This window comes from Lissotriton helveticus, chromosome 2_1, assembly GCF_964261635.1.
Source record: "Lissotriton helveticus chromosome 2_1, aLisHel1.1, whole genome shotgun sequence".
NCBI classification, from domain to species: Eukaryota; Metazoa; Chordata; class Amphibia; order Caudata; family Salamandridae; genus Lissotriton; species Lissotriton helveticus.
Window position 1 is genome coordinate 538,623,171 of NC_136059.1, and position 17,623 is coordinate 538,640,793.

Sequence of the window (17,623 nt, forward strand, 5' to 3'; positions counted from 1 at the left end):
GGGGGGGTCGGGGGTGGGGTGGGTTGTGGGGGTTGGTTGTGTGGTGGGTTGTGTGTGTGGGGGGTTGTGTGTGGGGTTGTGTGTGGGGGGGTTGGGGGTGTGTGTGGGTGTGTGGTGGGTTGTGTGTGTGGGGGGTTGTGTGTGTGGGGTTGTGTGTGTAGGGGGTTGGGGGGGTGTGGGTGGGGGTGGGTGTGTGTGTGGGGGCTGTGTGAAGGGGTGTGGGGGGGTGTGGGTGTTGTGTGTGGGGTTGTGTGTGGGGGGTGTGTGTTTAATGCAAATCACTGTCTGTGAATGACAGAAGATAGGGATTTGTGATAAAACCCATTGGTCGTTGAATGGAAACCTCAACGTATCACCCATAAAATGAACTCTTGACGCAAAGTAGAGCAAAGTGTAACTTTGTGCTGCTTTTAGGAACTTTCCAACGCAAACCCAATGAATCCCACACCGTCATTTTGTACAAACAGGTTTAGATATCCTTTGTAATGTCATTGTTTAGTAAATTTTCCGGGCCTAGCAATGAAACCGGCAACTCTGTACTACCAAGCGAAGACAAGACAGCAAGCACCCTAACATACAGTCCATCTTGAGGGATAGGCACGGGTCACAGAAGCGGGCATCTTAAGGTCAGGTAAAACATGTTTCAAGCCAGACCTGGCTAAGCTTTTGAAAGTTTTCTAATCGTTACACACATGTTCTGCCTAAAGTGGGTGCGGGGTTGCGCATCATATTGTGCCTACTGGTAGACTGTGAGATTCACAAGGTCCCAAGGAGTCACACAGTGTGTGGGACCTTTTACAGCCAATTTGGACACAGGCAACTACAAATAGTTTGCTTAGTTTTTGAGCCCACGTTTACATTTTCTAAAATGAAAATGGCGTGTTTGTTTTGGACGTGTTTCAGTGTTAAAACAAGCTCTCGGCATTGCTGTGGCGGGAGAGCGCTTTCCTTTCAAGTCTGATGCGGGGGCGGGGAGCGGGGGAGATCAAAGGAAAGGCGCGAGAGTAAGCATATGGAGAGTGAGGGGGGTGTGCAGCCTGGTGAGCTGAAGTGGCGGCGGAGCGCGGCACGCGCGCACGAGCGTGTGGTTGTGGTCACATGAACTGTACGTCATCCGCTGTTTGGGGAGACTTTTTGAAAGCCTTACTATAATCTTGCCCACCATCCCTACAGGATGGATTAGGCTCGACCTAAAAAGGCTAAGTGGAGAAACATCAAAACCGTCCATTGTAACAATTTTTGTCTTTAAAACCCGAAGCTGCTTCCAGTAAATATTTATTTAGTGGAAGAAGGCATTGGGAACGCTCTTTACTGTTTCGTTTTACGACAGACATGATTAAATACTTGTTTCCCACTAGGCTTCCAGAGAAATCTCCAATCACGTTTGTGCCCATGTAGTGACACTTCGAGGCAGTCCATGTTACAATGTACTTTTTTTTGGTCACTTTTACCAAAAATTCACCAAATTGTTTTTAAACTCTTTGATGAAGTCCATTAAATTGAGGCATTGTGCCCAGGCATATTATTTCTTGCAGCAGCTTTATGATGAGAAAACATGTTTTTAGGTAAGCTCCTTTTTACTTGCTGCAGTACGTTCCCAGAACACAATGTTCCTTGTTTAAGATGTTTTTACGTACTGCTTTTACTTTTTATTATACATTTGCTCAATTAAATGTTTTGTTTTTAGCACATGCAGATGATGTTTGACGATATAGTACTGTTGCATTTGGATACGTGTGTATTTATTGCTGACTTTTATAGATGTCCCACAACCGAATAAAGTTTTGGAATTGAATTGAATTCCATATGTCATGCTATTCTGTGTGGAAACAAGTAACTAATATGACTTCTGACCCCATACCACTAAAGCCTTATAGCATCTCTGATAATGGTTTTGTGATTGATGATCTGTAGTCCATCACCCTTTTTTGTATCCGGCTTGCTGAGGATTATGTTGGAGGGGATCATCAAATCATTCAAGATAGAATCACAATCTGGTTATACGAATGCTTCAATAATGAACAGCAAGGTGGGAGGAGCCAAGCCGGCGACCAAGATGGCTGCGTAGGCTCCCGGCTCCGTAAGCCTCCTCACCCTGCTATGAAATCCTGCCTGATATCCTGAGCCGATGCAATGCCCCTGTGTGAATGACTTGCTACGGTGCAGTATCGTGTAACCCCGGTGGTCTTCCGAACCCTGAGTGCGGAGAAACGTCGTCTCGAAGTTTATGGCCTGCGTCGGCGTTTGAGCCGGGACCCTGAGTTGGAATACATCCGGCCGTCAGTTGAATAACATCGGCCATTAGACCGGGGTGGAGTCGGCCCACCGGAGCGGTGGAAAAGTTTGGTCCCGTCTTGTGCTGACGGCGTCGTACTGGAATGATATAATTACACTGAAAGCGTCAGTGGAGTGCTATATGGCCAGAGTTCGAAACGTGACTGGCTGTGAACCGCTCGCCATGCGATCTGATGGTTTCGTGTGTCTCCGGACCGAAGCTCTGACATATCCTGGCACGCAGACGGATTGACCTACGGGCCCTCGTTTCTCACGTCTGGGGGGGTCTGTCTCTAAGGGCCCCGGGGATCGACCCTGAGCGGAGAGCAAGACATGGCGCCTACTGTAGACCCTTGTGAGACTCGGACTCGCTCCTTGGAGGCGTCCGACCACAGTTACGCTGAGGACCCGGGAAGGTGCGTCCTCTGTACGGGATCGCCGACCCCGGATCGTATTCAAGTTTGCGTGGGGAACCGTCTGGAGCGGTTCAGTGTTGAACCTACGCTCGGAGGAATAATGGAGGCGATTTGTGGACTCCACCTCTCCTTGAGCCGTAACTTCCGAACCCTGGAAAGAAAACTGGACACCGCTGCATTCGGAATGGGGTCTATGAAGGCGGTCGTTACTCTACCTAGTTGCACTGAGACAGTAGCGGAGTCCGTTGAGCCCGGTCTACTTAAGGTTGTTGAATCTGTGACACGAGGGATGTACAGGTCTCTAGACGATATTTCTGTTGACGACCATGAACTGGAGGTCCTAGATGTGTCAATGTGTGCGAAGTTGAGGTTGATGGGAAGAAAACCGAGCTACGTATTGAGATCGACGACTTCTGTGAGGCCTCGGGGGTGGCACGGAGTAGCCCATTCCTCATTTTCGGACTTAGTACAATTGGACTTGCAGCGACGTCAAGTGTTCTTAGCGTGGATGGGACCTAGAGACTGTGAGCCTGAACCAGTCAAATTGTCTTGGGATTGCTCATGCTTGCATTTATTCGTATGTCTCTGGCTCCTTGACTCTTTCAAGATGGCGACTGTTCGGATGCAGTATTCACGTATGCCTGATCGTGCGGGTCAAGGCTGAGAACGACTTCTTATTTCGGGACAGTGGGCTGAGTTGTAACAGTGTGGGGTTCACTCTGGATGTTAGTGCCGGGAGATAAGATAGGCGCGTATCGACCCCCCGTTTTTAGCGCACTGGTGTAATTACTATTGTATCTGGAATTTAGGGGAGGCCAAGAGTTAGCGGGGGAGGGGAGGGGCAGGGAGCCTGTAAGAAGGCCCTCCTCCATACACCAATTTCTTAGATTTAGTTATTCTTTTATATCTTTTCGTTTCTTCTATATTTCGGGTTCATTTTTGGGGCGATAGGCACACTGCTAGGGGGGTCGGGCCGTAGTCATCTGCAGGGGTGCAGGGTGGGCGGGTGGGGGAAGGGACTTTTCATTTCGTCCTTCTTTGTTTCTATGGCCCTTTTTCTCTTTCGTTTTCCTTTTTTCGCCTTTTCTTCGTTCTTTCACTTTCGGGTCAGTATAGTGGGTCCACTCTTGTGTTTATTATTAGTCCTTCTCTATTTGTGCCCTCCTACAGAATAATTAGTATCAAGGGCAGGCGCTTAACTGCTGCTAACTGTGACTTCATGCTTGCTGCATCGTATGCTTTGGCGCACTTGTTTCAATTGCGATTGTTCTAATTGTGGATGTTTTATTTTTGCCCGCCTTTTCCGTGACTCTGTGTTATTGTGTGGCACCTGATCCTTTCATTTTCAGGTTATAAAATGGAGCCTTAACTTCCTGTATTTGGGCTTAGTGATAAGTTTCAACCGAATTGACTGTGCCCCCGACTGCCGGGCTGCCGAGTCGTGTCAAAATTGACTTGCCTTACTGAAAACTACGAAGCGGCCGGCCCTCGTGGTTGTAGGCCCATGCTTGTAAGCGTTCGCAGTAACAATAAAGGTCTTCAATAAAAAAAAAAAAAAAAAAAAATAATGAAGAGCAAGTCTACCTTCTGATCCAAAATCAAACCAAAGATATGGAAGCAGTTATTGACTAATAATCGGTCATTCATTAAAGCACAAGGGGAGGCCTGGTCTAGATACATCTTTACTTTTAAAGATGAAGCAATTTGTTTTAAGGGAATCTGATGGCAGCGATTGTGTGCCCAGAGAGCCCTAACCACCCACTTATCCTAACATTAAGGAGAGAAAAGTGCTACCACTGATTCATTATTGTACCAGTACAAATTAATTTGGGCATCAAGTCTGTCAGCAGGCCCTGGAACAGCCCGAGGGCAGACAGGCACTGGCACACTAGTTATGGGCACACAGATGGGCAGCAATCAGTGCATATCCGCTGTACAGATTGTGCAGCGCACATCATTTTAGCTGCCTCCGCTGGTCTTGGTTTTGGCCATCCCCACTTTTTAAACCACTTTATGTCGTGTCTGTTGGTATCCTTACTCTTGGTCATCTCACTTCTGGGTAGATCCTACAGACCTACTAATGTGATGCTGACAGTAATTCCATATCACCAGGCTGTTTCAGCTGATCAAAGGAAATGATTCGCGAAAAACTGTAACCGTATGTGTGGAAATGTTCATCTTAACCTGAATGTCATATTACAAATGTATTTCAATTCACAAGCATCCACAGAAGTATGCCTAGACAATTGTGTAAAGCACAGGTTTCCAGGCATACTACTGGGACGATCATGCAACATCTACTGCGGGCTCCTATTCCCCTCCTTTGTTGAAATCTACATACTATAGATTTAAGTATAGGTGGAATGGAGCTCTCTGTGCAAATTCAAATGTTTTTCTCCAGGCAAAATAATTGTTGACCGTGGACAAAACTCTTCTACATCTGACCGAATTCCCATCCTGGAAAGGGAACTGGAGTAAATTTCTGACAATTTCCAGAGGTAAGGGGTAGGATTGAAATTTGGGAAGTACTGCAAATGTACATGTTTGTGGACATTCACAAACCTACAAAGCAAAGCACACCCTTGGAAGTCCCATTTTCCATTCCTTTCTAGGAAAGGCTTAAACTCCACCCAAGACCTCGCTTTGAACTTCAGCCACCAGAAGGTAAATTCTCCTAGGTGAAGATTTTCTTTCTGAATTAATCCGCTTCACTTAGGGTTTGAGTCACGTCTGTCTGCATTTGATTCAGAATTCTGGTTCGACCAGCTGGACAGTAGTTTCTTCTACAATTCTTTATAAGCCCTATTGTAAAGTCCTGATTAAGACCAGACTCCAATCTGCCCACAGTCACCCTTGAGTTTGCCTTACTTGGTCCTTAGGGCAGTTGAAACCCCAGAAAGGTATATCTTTATCTTTATGAGTCCACATAACCAGGTGGTGTGGGACTTAGTCACAGCCGACATCCAAAATTTGACTTCTTTTCTCCAATATAAACCAGGTACCCTACAGTGGATATTCTGTGCTCCTTGAGCAACCATGCTTCCTTTTTAGGTCTCGCGACCTATCGATGCGCGCATGCGCATCGAGCGGAGCGAGAATTCAAGTAGCGAAAACATCATGAAACCACCAGCTTTTTGCTGGCGTTTTCATGCAGTTCACGTGAACCACGTGAACGCGCATCAGGCACTCCTCCCACACCTCCCAGACATCTGCTCGCAAAAGGCTCTCCTCCCCCTCCCCACATCAAAGGCATCAATCACCGTCCCACAGGCTTCCCCAGCGCTGCCCCGCCCCCTGCTTCACGGCCAGGCCATCTGTTCCCTGCCAGACCTCGCCACCCCTCACCCCTCTTTCTCTAACTTTCCTGCCTTCATGTTTCCATGCGTAAACATCTTCCCTTTGAACACTAGCACTGTTGCAATCACTGTGCTTACCCAATTTTAAAAAATGCAGTGGATGTTTCAAAGAACCTTTCATTTTGCATCTAAATCTCGTCTCTTTCATCGTGATTGTGAAATCACATACTTTTAACCATGCCCATAGATTTACATAATTTGCACAAAACACGCTCCAGCCCTCCTCCTGAATGCATAATTTCCTGGAAACTGTACCGTAACCGGATTGAGTTTTACCGTCTCTGAAGTGCAAGGCTGTACACCTTATGTCAGGTGGGATACACGCCATGGAACCGACGAGGCACTAGTTACACAATAGTCGTGCTTCCAACTCACAATAAAATGGAATATTAGAATTTTAGAGTGCACATCTGGTTACCGCATCATTTCAGTGACTTAGCCACACAGCTGCCTGCTCCACTGCTACCTTGTGATTTAAAGATTCATTTATAGATAAAGGGAGTGCAGCCTTTGTACATCCCGACATTACACCACACCTATATAAAAGATCAGCGGCACCACTGAGAGAAAGAAACGCCAATAAACTCGCTTCACAACAATTAGGTTCTCGGTTAGGGTGGGAAAAAGAAGGCCCTCAGTTCATTCCTTTCAGAGATAAGATGTGCCTTTGAAGTTTCAAACACATCACAGAGCCGCTCCGCGCCACAGCCTGCAGCCAACCCCGCCAAGCACGTTTCACCCCAGCGCTGCACGTGCTTAATAGCGACTGCCCTGCAAGCCTGCTCCTGACCGCAATAGGTATATCAAGGGGTATGTGCATTGGCGGCATGCACTGATGGCAAGAGCGTATTTTACGATTTTTGCATCTTAATTCCCATAAACTGACACTTCACAATTTATTGCGGGGGCGTTTCTTTACAAAGCCAATTACTTTGGTTCTGGTAGGGCAGCTGAGCAGCGCCTTACACCTCAACATCCCATTCAGACCCTGCTGCTTTCGCTAAATTGCATGCAACTCATCTCTGCTAACAAATACCATTAACCAACCACGCACTAATTCCCCCACCAAACAAGCATTGGCATTGCCAATAGGTCTCGCTTGTGGGACCTTATAAGTATTTAGTTTTGCAGCACAATATCCGATTATGCAACAAGGATATTGTGCTGCAAAACTAAATACTTATAAGGTCCCACAAGCGAGACCTATTGGCAATGCCAATGCTTGTTTAAAACTTGACTGACTGCAGATGCATTACATAATTATATAAGGATTGCAACAATGACAAATGTTTTGTTTCGCAAAAATCTGAAATGGAAGTAGCTTTATTTAATAAATTGCTTATGCATATTGTGGCATTCACTGAATACATACTGGAGGTGTCAGTTAAAGAAGTTTATTTTAGCTAATTACAAGCTAATGTAAACCCCCACCAGGAGCTAGGTATTAATGTAGACTGAGCCCTTCTCTTAATGAGCTCTCCAAGTGACTCCTGGTGAAGTACTAAGGGCTTGCGTTGGCGATGTAAACCCTTAAGTGAGGTTTTCCCTGCCACACAGAGCCACCTTGCATAGCATAGTAAACTTGGAGCACAGTAAGGCTGCGCAATTTGCTGCTTGCGTTACTGTGTCCTGGGAAGGCGTCCCCACACATCAACCAATGGTTTTTGCCGCATTCCCAGATTTACTAAAAATAGTAAACCTGGAAATGTGTCAATGGTTTCCCTGGGAGATGTAACAAGAAGAAATATGTTTTCCTAGCTTTTCTCCTTTCTATGTGTTTTGTATTCTGTAGCACCAGTAGAAAGAAAAAGCCTCAAGGGATTGTTTTTGTGCAGGAAGGCTTCCCTTCCTGCACAAAAACAATCCTGCTTGCAGCGCAGGCACACTTGCAAGGTGCAAGGTTGATTCCGTGGGCGCTTAGCAGCCACTAGGTACACCAGCACAGAGAGAGAGCAGGGATGTGCCATATCTTAGTAGATATGGTGCATTCCTGCCTTCTCCATTTAACGCTGCAGCAAGTTATCTTGTTGCTTTGCGCTGTGTCAAATATCAGTAAATCTGCCCCTCGAAGGGCTATTCAGCGCATGTCCATCTCCTATCAGTCTGATCATGCATGTTTCAGTTTGCTCCCCGGTCACTGAATACAAATAATGCCAAATGAGGTACACTGGGGAAGGGTGGAAGAGGAAAAAAAGGAGGTTTTAACTGTCCTCTTGGTGGTCCTAACCCCTCAATCCAGCCATTAATTATTGTATTGTATTGTAATTGCATTTATATAGCGCTTACTACCAGTGATGAGGCGTTGCAGCGCTTTTTCAGCTAGTAGCATGCTACTCTGGGACCCAAAAAGGATGAGTAGTGCATTAATATAGTGAAATATGAAAATAAATTGAGGATATGGTAGTCTGTTTTTCGGATTGAGAAGAATAGTGAGGTATGGTAGAGGACTATTTAGCATTTATATAGTGCTTGCTACTCCTGATGAGGTGTTGAAGCGCTTTTCGGCGAGTAGCACGCTGCTCGGGAGGCAGAAAATGATTGTGTGTGTATTTTTTACAAGTGGCCTGGCCTGAAGCAAGGTTCTTCGGTGATGAAAACTGCAAGCACAATTGTTTTGTGCCCGCTAATGTTACTTTCCTCAGTTAGCATTACTATTTTATCCAAACAATGACCGTGAAAGAAATTAAAACTGTGGTCACAACTTGTTGCGCACTGAACTGATTAAATTGTTTGTTTCCCACACAGCTTTGTTTAAGTGAAGTTATAGTCGATGACCCCTTTGAAAACCTGCACCACATTCAACAAGTGCAGCTGCACAACACTTTGTGCTGAATTTTTTTTATAATCAGAAGCTGACTGACTGAAGGAGAGAAAAAAGGTAAATCTAGTTGCACAAAACCTCTTAGAGAACACGCATTCATGGGCGTCCGCGGGGGGGGGGGCAAGGAGGGGCGCTTGCCCCCCCCCCTGGAGCGACCCTCCTTGCCCCACCTGCGGACGCCCATGAAAACCGTGACTTCAAGACGGGGTGCTCAGTCTCTTTCCTCTCCTCTCCTTTCTTTTATTTGCTTCCCTGTGAAATGGATCCAAAAAAGAAAGACGCTTTTGATGGAAATGTCGGATTTTTCCGACATTTTAATTCCAAAGTGCAGCATTGGGAATAAAAGGCTAACAATATGAAAAATAGATAAATAACTAAATAAAGTAAGACAGAGTGGAAGCAAACTGGCCAAACTGATTTTATTCACACTGAAACACATTAGCGCCACTTTTACAGAGTTTACCAGTGAAGCGCTATTTTTGTTTTCTTGTCTTTGTTTTCCCTGGACTTGGAACTAGTGCACCAATCCTGGAGGTACTGCAATGTGTGGATTGGAAAACAAAATGTGTGCTGCGGCTCTGCGTCCAGGGATGTGGTCTTTTTACCATACTGCTTACGTTTTGTAAGGATATAAGCAATGGCCATTGAAATGGGTCCATTCAGGGCCCTGTAGTCGTGTCCTTAACTTTTCAGGCAAAAGCATTCACTGATTTCTGAATAGTGAGTGTAAAAGCATTAAGGTAACCATGTTGTTCCTGCTTACATTTCCCATGGTTTGCTAAATTTTGCATTCCCTATAAGTGTTTGCGTTTTCCAGGATGTTGTTACTTTTTTTTTTGTAGGCCGCATATTGCTCTTGTCTAGTGCGTAATTTAAATTGCGCATCCAGGAGTTTATAGCGGGCAACAATTGGGTTGTAGTTGAAAACAGAGGGAGTTTTTCTCAGTGGGGCAGTACGGTGTTCAGTGGGGGAGAGGATGTGGCACTATGGTCAGAGCTGCTGAATTTGGAACTGGGAACCAGGTTCAGCCTTAATAACCAGCCCACCAGACCACTCTCCTGCGAGAGCACAATCACATGCTAGACCTTAGAAGGCTTCGCAACACCTTAGAAGTCCTGGTGTCTTCGCACCAGCAGGTGGACCCTAGCATGACAAGTGTAGGTTAACCTTCAAGGCTTGTCCACCACTATCCATACTGAAGTTCACCTCCAGTCTTGCGGGCAGGCCTATGAAGCAGCACACCCTAGAACAACAGTCACTGAGGTCACAGGACCCTTGAGAAAGGCCAGCTCTAGGGTGGTGCAACCAGTGTGACCGCACCGGGTGCTGACTTTAGGTGAAGGCATTATGTTTGCAAGTATATTATGGTTTTAAAAACGCTTGCTGCCTCCTAACTATACGGGCTACTAGTATGGTTGTCATGTGACTCCTACATCTTGTAGTCCTTAGTCTTATGTAAAATTTTCTATACAGTGATTTACACATATTGATTGTCTCTGTGTAATGTGTGTGATGTAAAGTGCTTTGACACCCTACAATGGTATGAGTGGCGCTGTAAATCAAATTAAATGCATCTGAGAGAGAGTGGTTATGAAGACTCAGGGGGCACAGTTAAAGGGTGGTAGTGAGGGAATCCATGGCAGAGGTGGTCATTGGAGGGCACTAACAAACATTAATGCACAGGACACCACCAGTGCTATGGCTGGCCCAGCCATTGACGCTAGTCTGCCTCACCCAAAGGTACCTCCATTGGCCTTGTTTCAGCAGCAGTAGCTGCAACTCACCAGGGATTGGCAATGCAGGATTTGCACGCACACCAAACTAAGTTCGCAAACTTCACAGTCTACCTGCTTCATTCACAAGCACTTTTAACATGTGCTGCCTGCTGTGGGGCCACTGGCATTAATTATGCAGCAAAGGGTGACAACATTATGCCGTAGTGTTGACTAAAAAAAAAGGCTGCAGCGTAATGCAGTATATTTTCAGATATTTTATTATTTTGACGTGTGTACACATGCTAACAGTCTCTGGAAAGATTTTGCCTTATTAGTACCAGTGTAACATACAAACGCAGCAGTGAGAAAGGTGACCAGTCAACCTTTACAATAGGCCATCCACTCCGCAGCAACACAAGTCACATTTTATATTAGCTTTTGATATGTTTGAGCTGCAAACAATTTATTAGTTTAAATGGTCAGATCATGCAGCAGATCTTGCATTATGCCAAATATGGCAGAGCCATAATTTTAGAGAAAACATTTGCAAACTAGGATATTTTGCCATTCATGTTTGAACTGCTGTTGTTGAAAAAGGGTGAAGTGCTGATGACAGAAACTCCATGGCTCAGAGACAACTAGCTTGTGTTTCCACATTTTAACGTATTTGGTACATTCTGTGATTAGAAGCATAACCCACTTTGTGAATATATTTTAATGTCAATAGTTCATTATAACCTTCAATAATCATGTGTATCCATTGGTTGATTAAACTGGGCAGTGAAATGCCAAACAAATACTAAAAATTGGGATTCTGCGCATTCTAGCCACACCTCTGGCTCCACCCACAGATCCAATCCTTGGGTTATTCCGGCCTCTCTGATTCTCCGCCCACTGTTCTCCTACTTTTTCCCCCACTTCGACCACTGTGTAAGGCTCAGCATCCCTGGACCTGTGATGTGGCACAGCTGCGGGCGCCGCATGTGCCACACATTTACGGTTCCGGGCTTCCGCATAAGGGAGATGGCCATTATTGTATCCCTAAACGTGCGCACGATGTCAGTTTGACATTGACTACACGTAGAGGGACTCTAAGTTTCTTTTCAAAAATATAGCTAACATTTGGACCTATACATTTTATTTTGTATAAATTAATTGAATGTGTGTAAAATGTAGCAATGCCTGGGGAATTCTAGTAAAGGGAGCACCCACTGGCAAATCACTAGCGGGTGTGATTGCTGCATTATTTATTACTAACTTTGACGTTGTGCTTTAACTTTGGATAAAAGTTATCATGAATTCTAGCACCAAGAAGCCAATATTGGTAAATATGTGTGCTACAAATAATCCCTAACATACACTGTGCAGACAGTATATTTAATCTGGTGCTTTAATCATAGGCTGTTTTACAGTATTCTGATAAAAATCGAATCGTGCTGAAGACAGCCTTGATTGGTGTTGGATCGAGGACCCAGAAGTCTGCACACCTAGCAGACAGAGATAAAGCACCTTGTCAGAAAGTTTAGCATTTTCCCTACATGTGGTGTTTGTTGGCCTGTGGCAGGGTCAGTCACATGTCCTGGATTCCTGGCATTTAATTGAGTCTATCCTAGTTCTGCGCCCCAGTGTTTCTTGTGCCCCACCTGGCACACATCATGTCGGAGGATGGTGATGACGTTAACATTTAGCCCCCCCCCTGTAAAAATGTCTGCGGACGCCCATGCACGCATTAGCTGGTGATACAGCACACTTTTGCCTGCAAGACAGACATTTGCTGAATGTGTTACGGTTGTATATTGTGCTATCAGCATTCCCGAAAGGCACATCTGACGTCTGACCTAACACACAAGACTGTTTAGGGTGCTGCTTTCTCCACTGTTTACGCTTTTCTAGCCAACTGTAATCACCATCAATACTTTATTTGGTTTTGTACAACCATAAAAGTACATAAACATATACTGTACACATAAAACACAAAAAAGACATAGGTCAGCCAAACTCAACCCATGCCAGAGGTCCAACCCATATTAAAAAAACTGGACTACGGATCGCCCTGCATTGTTGTATCTGGTGTGCACAGAACTTTAAGTGCTTATTATGTATGATGGGAAGTCGATACGTACCACTTTAGGACGGCCCTTGCTGTAGCATGTATATAGCCAACCAGTTACACTCAAAAGATTTATTAGAGCAATTCAAAGATCAACCTGTTATTCTATTTTGTGCAAGCCACCTAACCAGGGGTAGCTAGCTCCGTGGTTACCGGTGCGCCCTCCTGCTGGGACGAGACAAAGTTTGAGAGTCAAGCGCATGCGGTAAGAGGGTGAAGGCAGACCGCTATTGCGGGATGTCGTGTGATGGTGCCGTGCTGGCATTGGGTTTTGTTTTTTCCCCAGGTAAAAGAGTTTTGAATAACGGGGAGTCCATTCAGAGCGTACAAGGATGGATAAGTCTACACACGGGGCAGTGGGCGGTCCAGATGGGTAAATGAGAGACATCAGACAATACAGTGTGGGTATTTGATATATATATTTGCCCCAGCCCTTATTAAGACGCAGTCAGTAAGTCCTGTGTATGTATAAGCAACAATGAAAAATTGCTGCTTGACTGAGTGACTGAGCTGTTTTTTGTATGGGAGTGACATTGGGGACATGACAATAACTAAACAGTCTGAGAGAAAGCAAATGAGAACAAAGGGTACATACAGAGTGTAGTACTTATGCAAAGTCTTTATTATTATTTCCAGAGGTGATACAATAAGTAACGATAGTGCTTTTAGAATCAGGGGGTAAGAGTGATGAACATACCCCTTTCTGGTCTGGTGTAGGCTGGTATGAGAGCCCTCTGTCGACACCGGGTAACTATAAATGATTGAAAAACTTTGCTCTATGAATATATGGTTATTTTTACCAAATGTTATCTGGTTGATTATGTGTGAGTAAGAAAGAACCGCTGTTCTTGTTGTTCTTTGTGTTTTACCAGCCAATCCGCATTATACAAAGCTTAGTCTAGAGAGGAGAGTGATTGAACCCCTCGCCCTGACAAATTTGCCACAACATATGTAATTGGCAATGAAACATGTTGGCCTTCTGGAAAAAGTTAGCAACATGCTGTGCTTTTAAACCGAGTAAGCTCACATTCCAGAATAAAGAGGGTAATTTGATAGTGAGTCTTCACTCGATTTTAATTGCATTGAACACGCCGTTCTTTGCATAGCACGAGTTACGGTTTGGGACAGTTAATTAACTTTTTTCTGTTCCTTTTCTCTTCTCTTTGCACTGGACACTATTTTCTTTCCTTCTGTGAGTGGGCAACCGTGATGATATACGAGGGCATACTGGCGAGAACTGGCTGGTAGCCTCCCTGGTGTTGCATGCATGAGGTGCCCTCTCACGTTCTCACTTATTTTTTGTGAAGTATTCTTTACTCATATGTTGTGGGGGAGGACATGCGTGGTTGGACACTTTGAATAACAGCGGTTTGTGTGGCTTTTTAAGACTATATTAGATTGAGAGTTCTGGGACTAAGAAAAAGTGGACAGGGTGCCAACGAGTGGGTTGAAAATGATATTCCCACATTAGAAACAGTCTTCAAGAGCTATATTGAAGATACTCTCGTGTAACCAGGCCTTTTTGTATGGATAAGTTGTGAGAGGAGGGTGGCCTGGTGATTTCCCTCTATATCTCCTGGTAGTTTAAAAGGTTCTTTCTTTAATAATCCCATACTCTTTCCAAACTGCTATGCAATCTGGCACCTGGCAACATAAGAGTCCTAGAAGAGGTGTGGCGCCGCGGCCAGGGCGACTGACGCTGGAATCTGGGGACCACGGTTCGATCCCCGGCTCCGGCGGCAGGTCAGCCCAGCACCATGTGACTCTGGGCAATAGCTCGCTTAATCTTCCCGACGGCCCCCCAGCGCCTAGAGACCCTTACGGGTGATTGTGCGCTTTACAAATGTGGACTTTACTTTACTACACTGGGATTATTACTAGGGTGCTGTCAGAAGATCATTAGTCGACCACATACAGCAGTCTGAAGGCCAAATAGGTTTACTTTAGCTCTTCGTAAACTGCAACTACAGGAAAACATAGTGAAAATGTTCTGTGTCGTAAGATCCACATAAACTTACTTGTCCCTATTCTTATCTTTCATTCACAGCTAAAGAAAGTAAATAAATGAACCTTGACATGTCAACTGAAGAAACAGGTAAAAAACATACAACTTAGGAAGAGTAAAACAGTGTTTCTGCAGCTCTTAGGAATCTGCATTACCTTGTTGCTGTTGAGTAACAGTACATGCACCAAGAAGTGGGGTTCTGGTCCAGGACGCTCTTTGGGGGTGTGGATTTATAGCAGACTCCGAGCCGGAATGCTGAACAGTTCTCTACCACAACCTCCCAGTAATGCAGCCCGCGTGTCGGCAGCAACTCCCCCAGGATTGAGGGTATCCTAGAAGGAAAGGAGAGGGTACTCAAAGAGTCTAGTAAGATACCAACCTGTACCACAAACAGCAGTGCAAGATAAACAACGGAATGCGAGAGTCCATGCACTACATTTCGTAGACTGATTCCATATAAAATCTCACTGGATCTAGAAGGTACACACTCGATTTTGAATATGCATGCCGGCTGCTCACGTGTCCTGCAGTGAAGGTCCTCATTTAAGAGCTAACGGGAGGCATGAGGTGGGTGGACTGTCACCTGTATATATATTTTCAACTGCATTTTCCCCATTCATACCCACTGTAACATTTTGAGATAAAAACTAATAAATTATTTTCTTTTAAAATCCTCTTTCAAAAAACCTTTTTACTTGTTATATCAGTACATTCCATCGAACATGTATTTACAGTGATACCATTTGAATCACAGTAAAAACAAAGTACAAGCCCCATGAATACTTCTAGAAACTCTGATACATTCACAGCCAACGCGTGTTTTGCAGCTCACCAACAGGTTCTTCACGGCTGCAAAAAGTGAGCTTACAGAGCACAATAAATATCACTCATTATTTACAGCATTCACATTTTTATAAAAATACTACATAACAGACAGAAAGATCATTGTGTAGCTAAATACAATAAACACATACTTGTCTTCTTTTAAACCTGAAAAAAGTATACCTCAAATCAATAAGGGTTATATATTAAAATCTCACTTTCTTTGAGGGAGGACTAGTACTAAGCAGACAACATATCCTTATTGTGCACTGTCTTACCTCATGTGAGGAAAGTGAAGAGAAAAATAATTAGTAGGTAAAAAAATAACACTATTCCACGTGATTGGTAGTTGTGTCTTTTATCCATGATTTGACTATGAGACCTACTTGGAAGCATCGGATTTACTTTTGGAAATTGAAACATTGATCCTATACAGCCAGTCTCTAACGTGATAGACCGATCGCTCATTTCTCGAATACCAACAGCATACATGCCTATGCATGACCACTCTTCACCCGCTCAAATGACTGTATCAGTAGGATCTTTAAATAAAATGATCCACACAATTCTCGAAGACTGGCCACAGTAATTCAGCTCTTTCCCTTTGCAACAACTGAAAGATACAGATCTTGATAGTAGTGGAATACTAGTGGAGAACACTTTAGTGCCCTGCATGACTGTGAAAACGGTAGCATCCTTCATGTTTAAAATGTCCTAGTTCCCTCCTACACTGGCCTGCACTGGTTATTGCCTACCATTTGAATGAACTTAACTGAAGGTATGTGGGTGAAGCATGGCTCCACTTGGCAGCTGGTTCAGTTTTTTGCCCTGCTCTGTAAACAGTATGGAAGAAAACAGATTTAATTTTAAAGAAAACTTTGAATATGGCACTTGGCCTCACCAATGACCCAGAGCAGGATAAATCCTTGCTCCATCCTGCCAGGGCAAAGAACAAATGCAGCCGAGCCAATGTGATACCATGTCTGACACTTCTGCAAACAAACCTTTGAAGTCACATAGACTGCAGAGGACACCTAAGCCTCGAGTACACGTTTAGTGGTAAAAATCAACAAACTTGCACAGTTGTTAAATACCAAATTTGTTGGGTTCAGTAAATAACACATGTTAACACTGATTAGACGTTTTGACTGCGTACTACAGAATATGTATTTATTGCACATGTTATATACAGAATGTTTGCTATTTGCCGGGTCAGGTGAATACTGCACCTGATAAATAGCACATGCACAAATCATCAGGGAGTGCCCATTTTAAGACACTGGACATTATGAATAGTGAGCAGAAACTTCCACAGCAACGCACAGAGGACTTCAGATCCCACCACAGCACAACAGCTTCTTTGTGTGTGAGCTAGCACTCAGTCATCACAAGCTGAGATCTGGCAAACCCTTCCATATTGAGCCCCAGCAGGGTAAGGAAGAACAATTTTACAGATCCTGAGCTGAATGTCCTCGCCAAGACGGTGGTAAGACACCAAGACCATCTCATACTGATGACACCACCAAAAATAAACAAGAACATGCCAGTGGAAGAAGAAAGCAGACATTAATCAATACTGCTTCAACTTGTTCATATGATGTTGAGAACATTATAAAAAGGTTCTAAACCTTGCCAAGCACAAGCACAAAAGCATAGCAACTGGTGGTGGTGCTAAGCCTCAGTTCTATCTCAAGTCATGAGGAAAAAAGATTATGACCATCTGCAACATGTATGTATTGAAATACATATTAAAGAAGGTCTTGAATTCGGAGGTCCAAGGTACTAGACACAAAAGTCGTAATAGAAGTACATTTAGTTGTCTAAACGCTGGCTTGACTGAGAATCATTATCGTTGTGAATAGTGACCAATATACTTTGTTACACATATTCACAATGATCCAGGTGTGTGCTGCCATAGGGGTGAACAACTCTATAATGGGATTGCATTTGCACATTAATACACTGCTTCATTTTACAGATGCAGCACACTTGTTCCTGTCTACGTGAGGCCACCAGTTGTACATGAGTGCAGTCAACTGACCCTAGGATATCAGGAAATCCAGCTGTCGCACAGACGTTTGCTTTGTAGGCAATGGGTGTGAG

The 17,623-nt window shown here is 44.3% G+C and overlaps 1 protein-coding gene across 1 annotated transcript in view; it reads right to left on the reverse strand.

Moving 5' to 3' along the window:
- CMYA5 (cardiomyopathy associated 5) overlaps positions 1 to 17,623 on the reverse strand; it is a 427,063-nt gene that overhangs the window by 25,890 nt on the left and 383,550 nt on the right. The window contains exon 12 of the mRNA XM_078675202.1: positions 14,854 to 15,030. Coding sequence (XP_078531328.1) covers positions 14,854 to 15,030 — 177 coding nt within the window. The remainder of the gene's footprint in view (positions 1 to 14,853; positions 15,031 to 17,623) is intronic.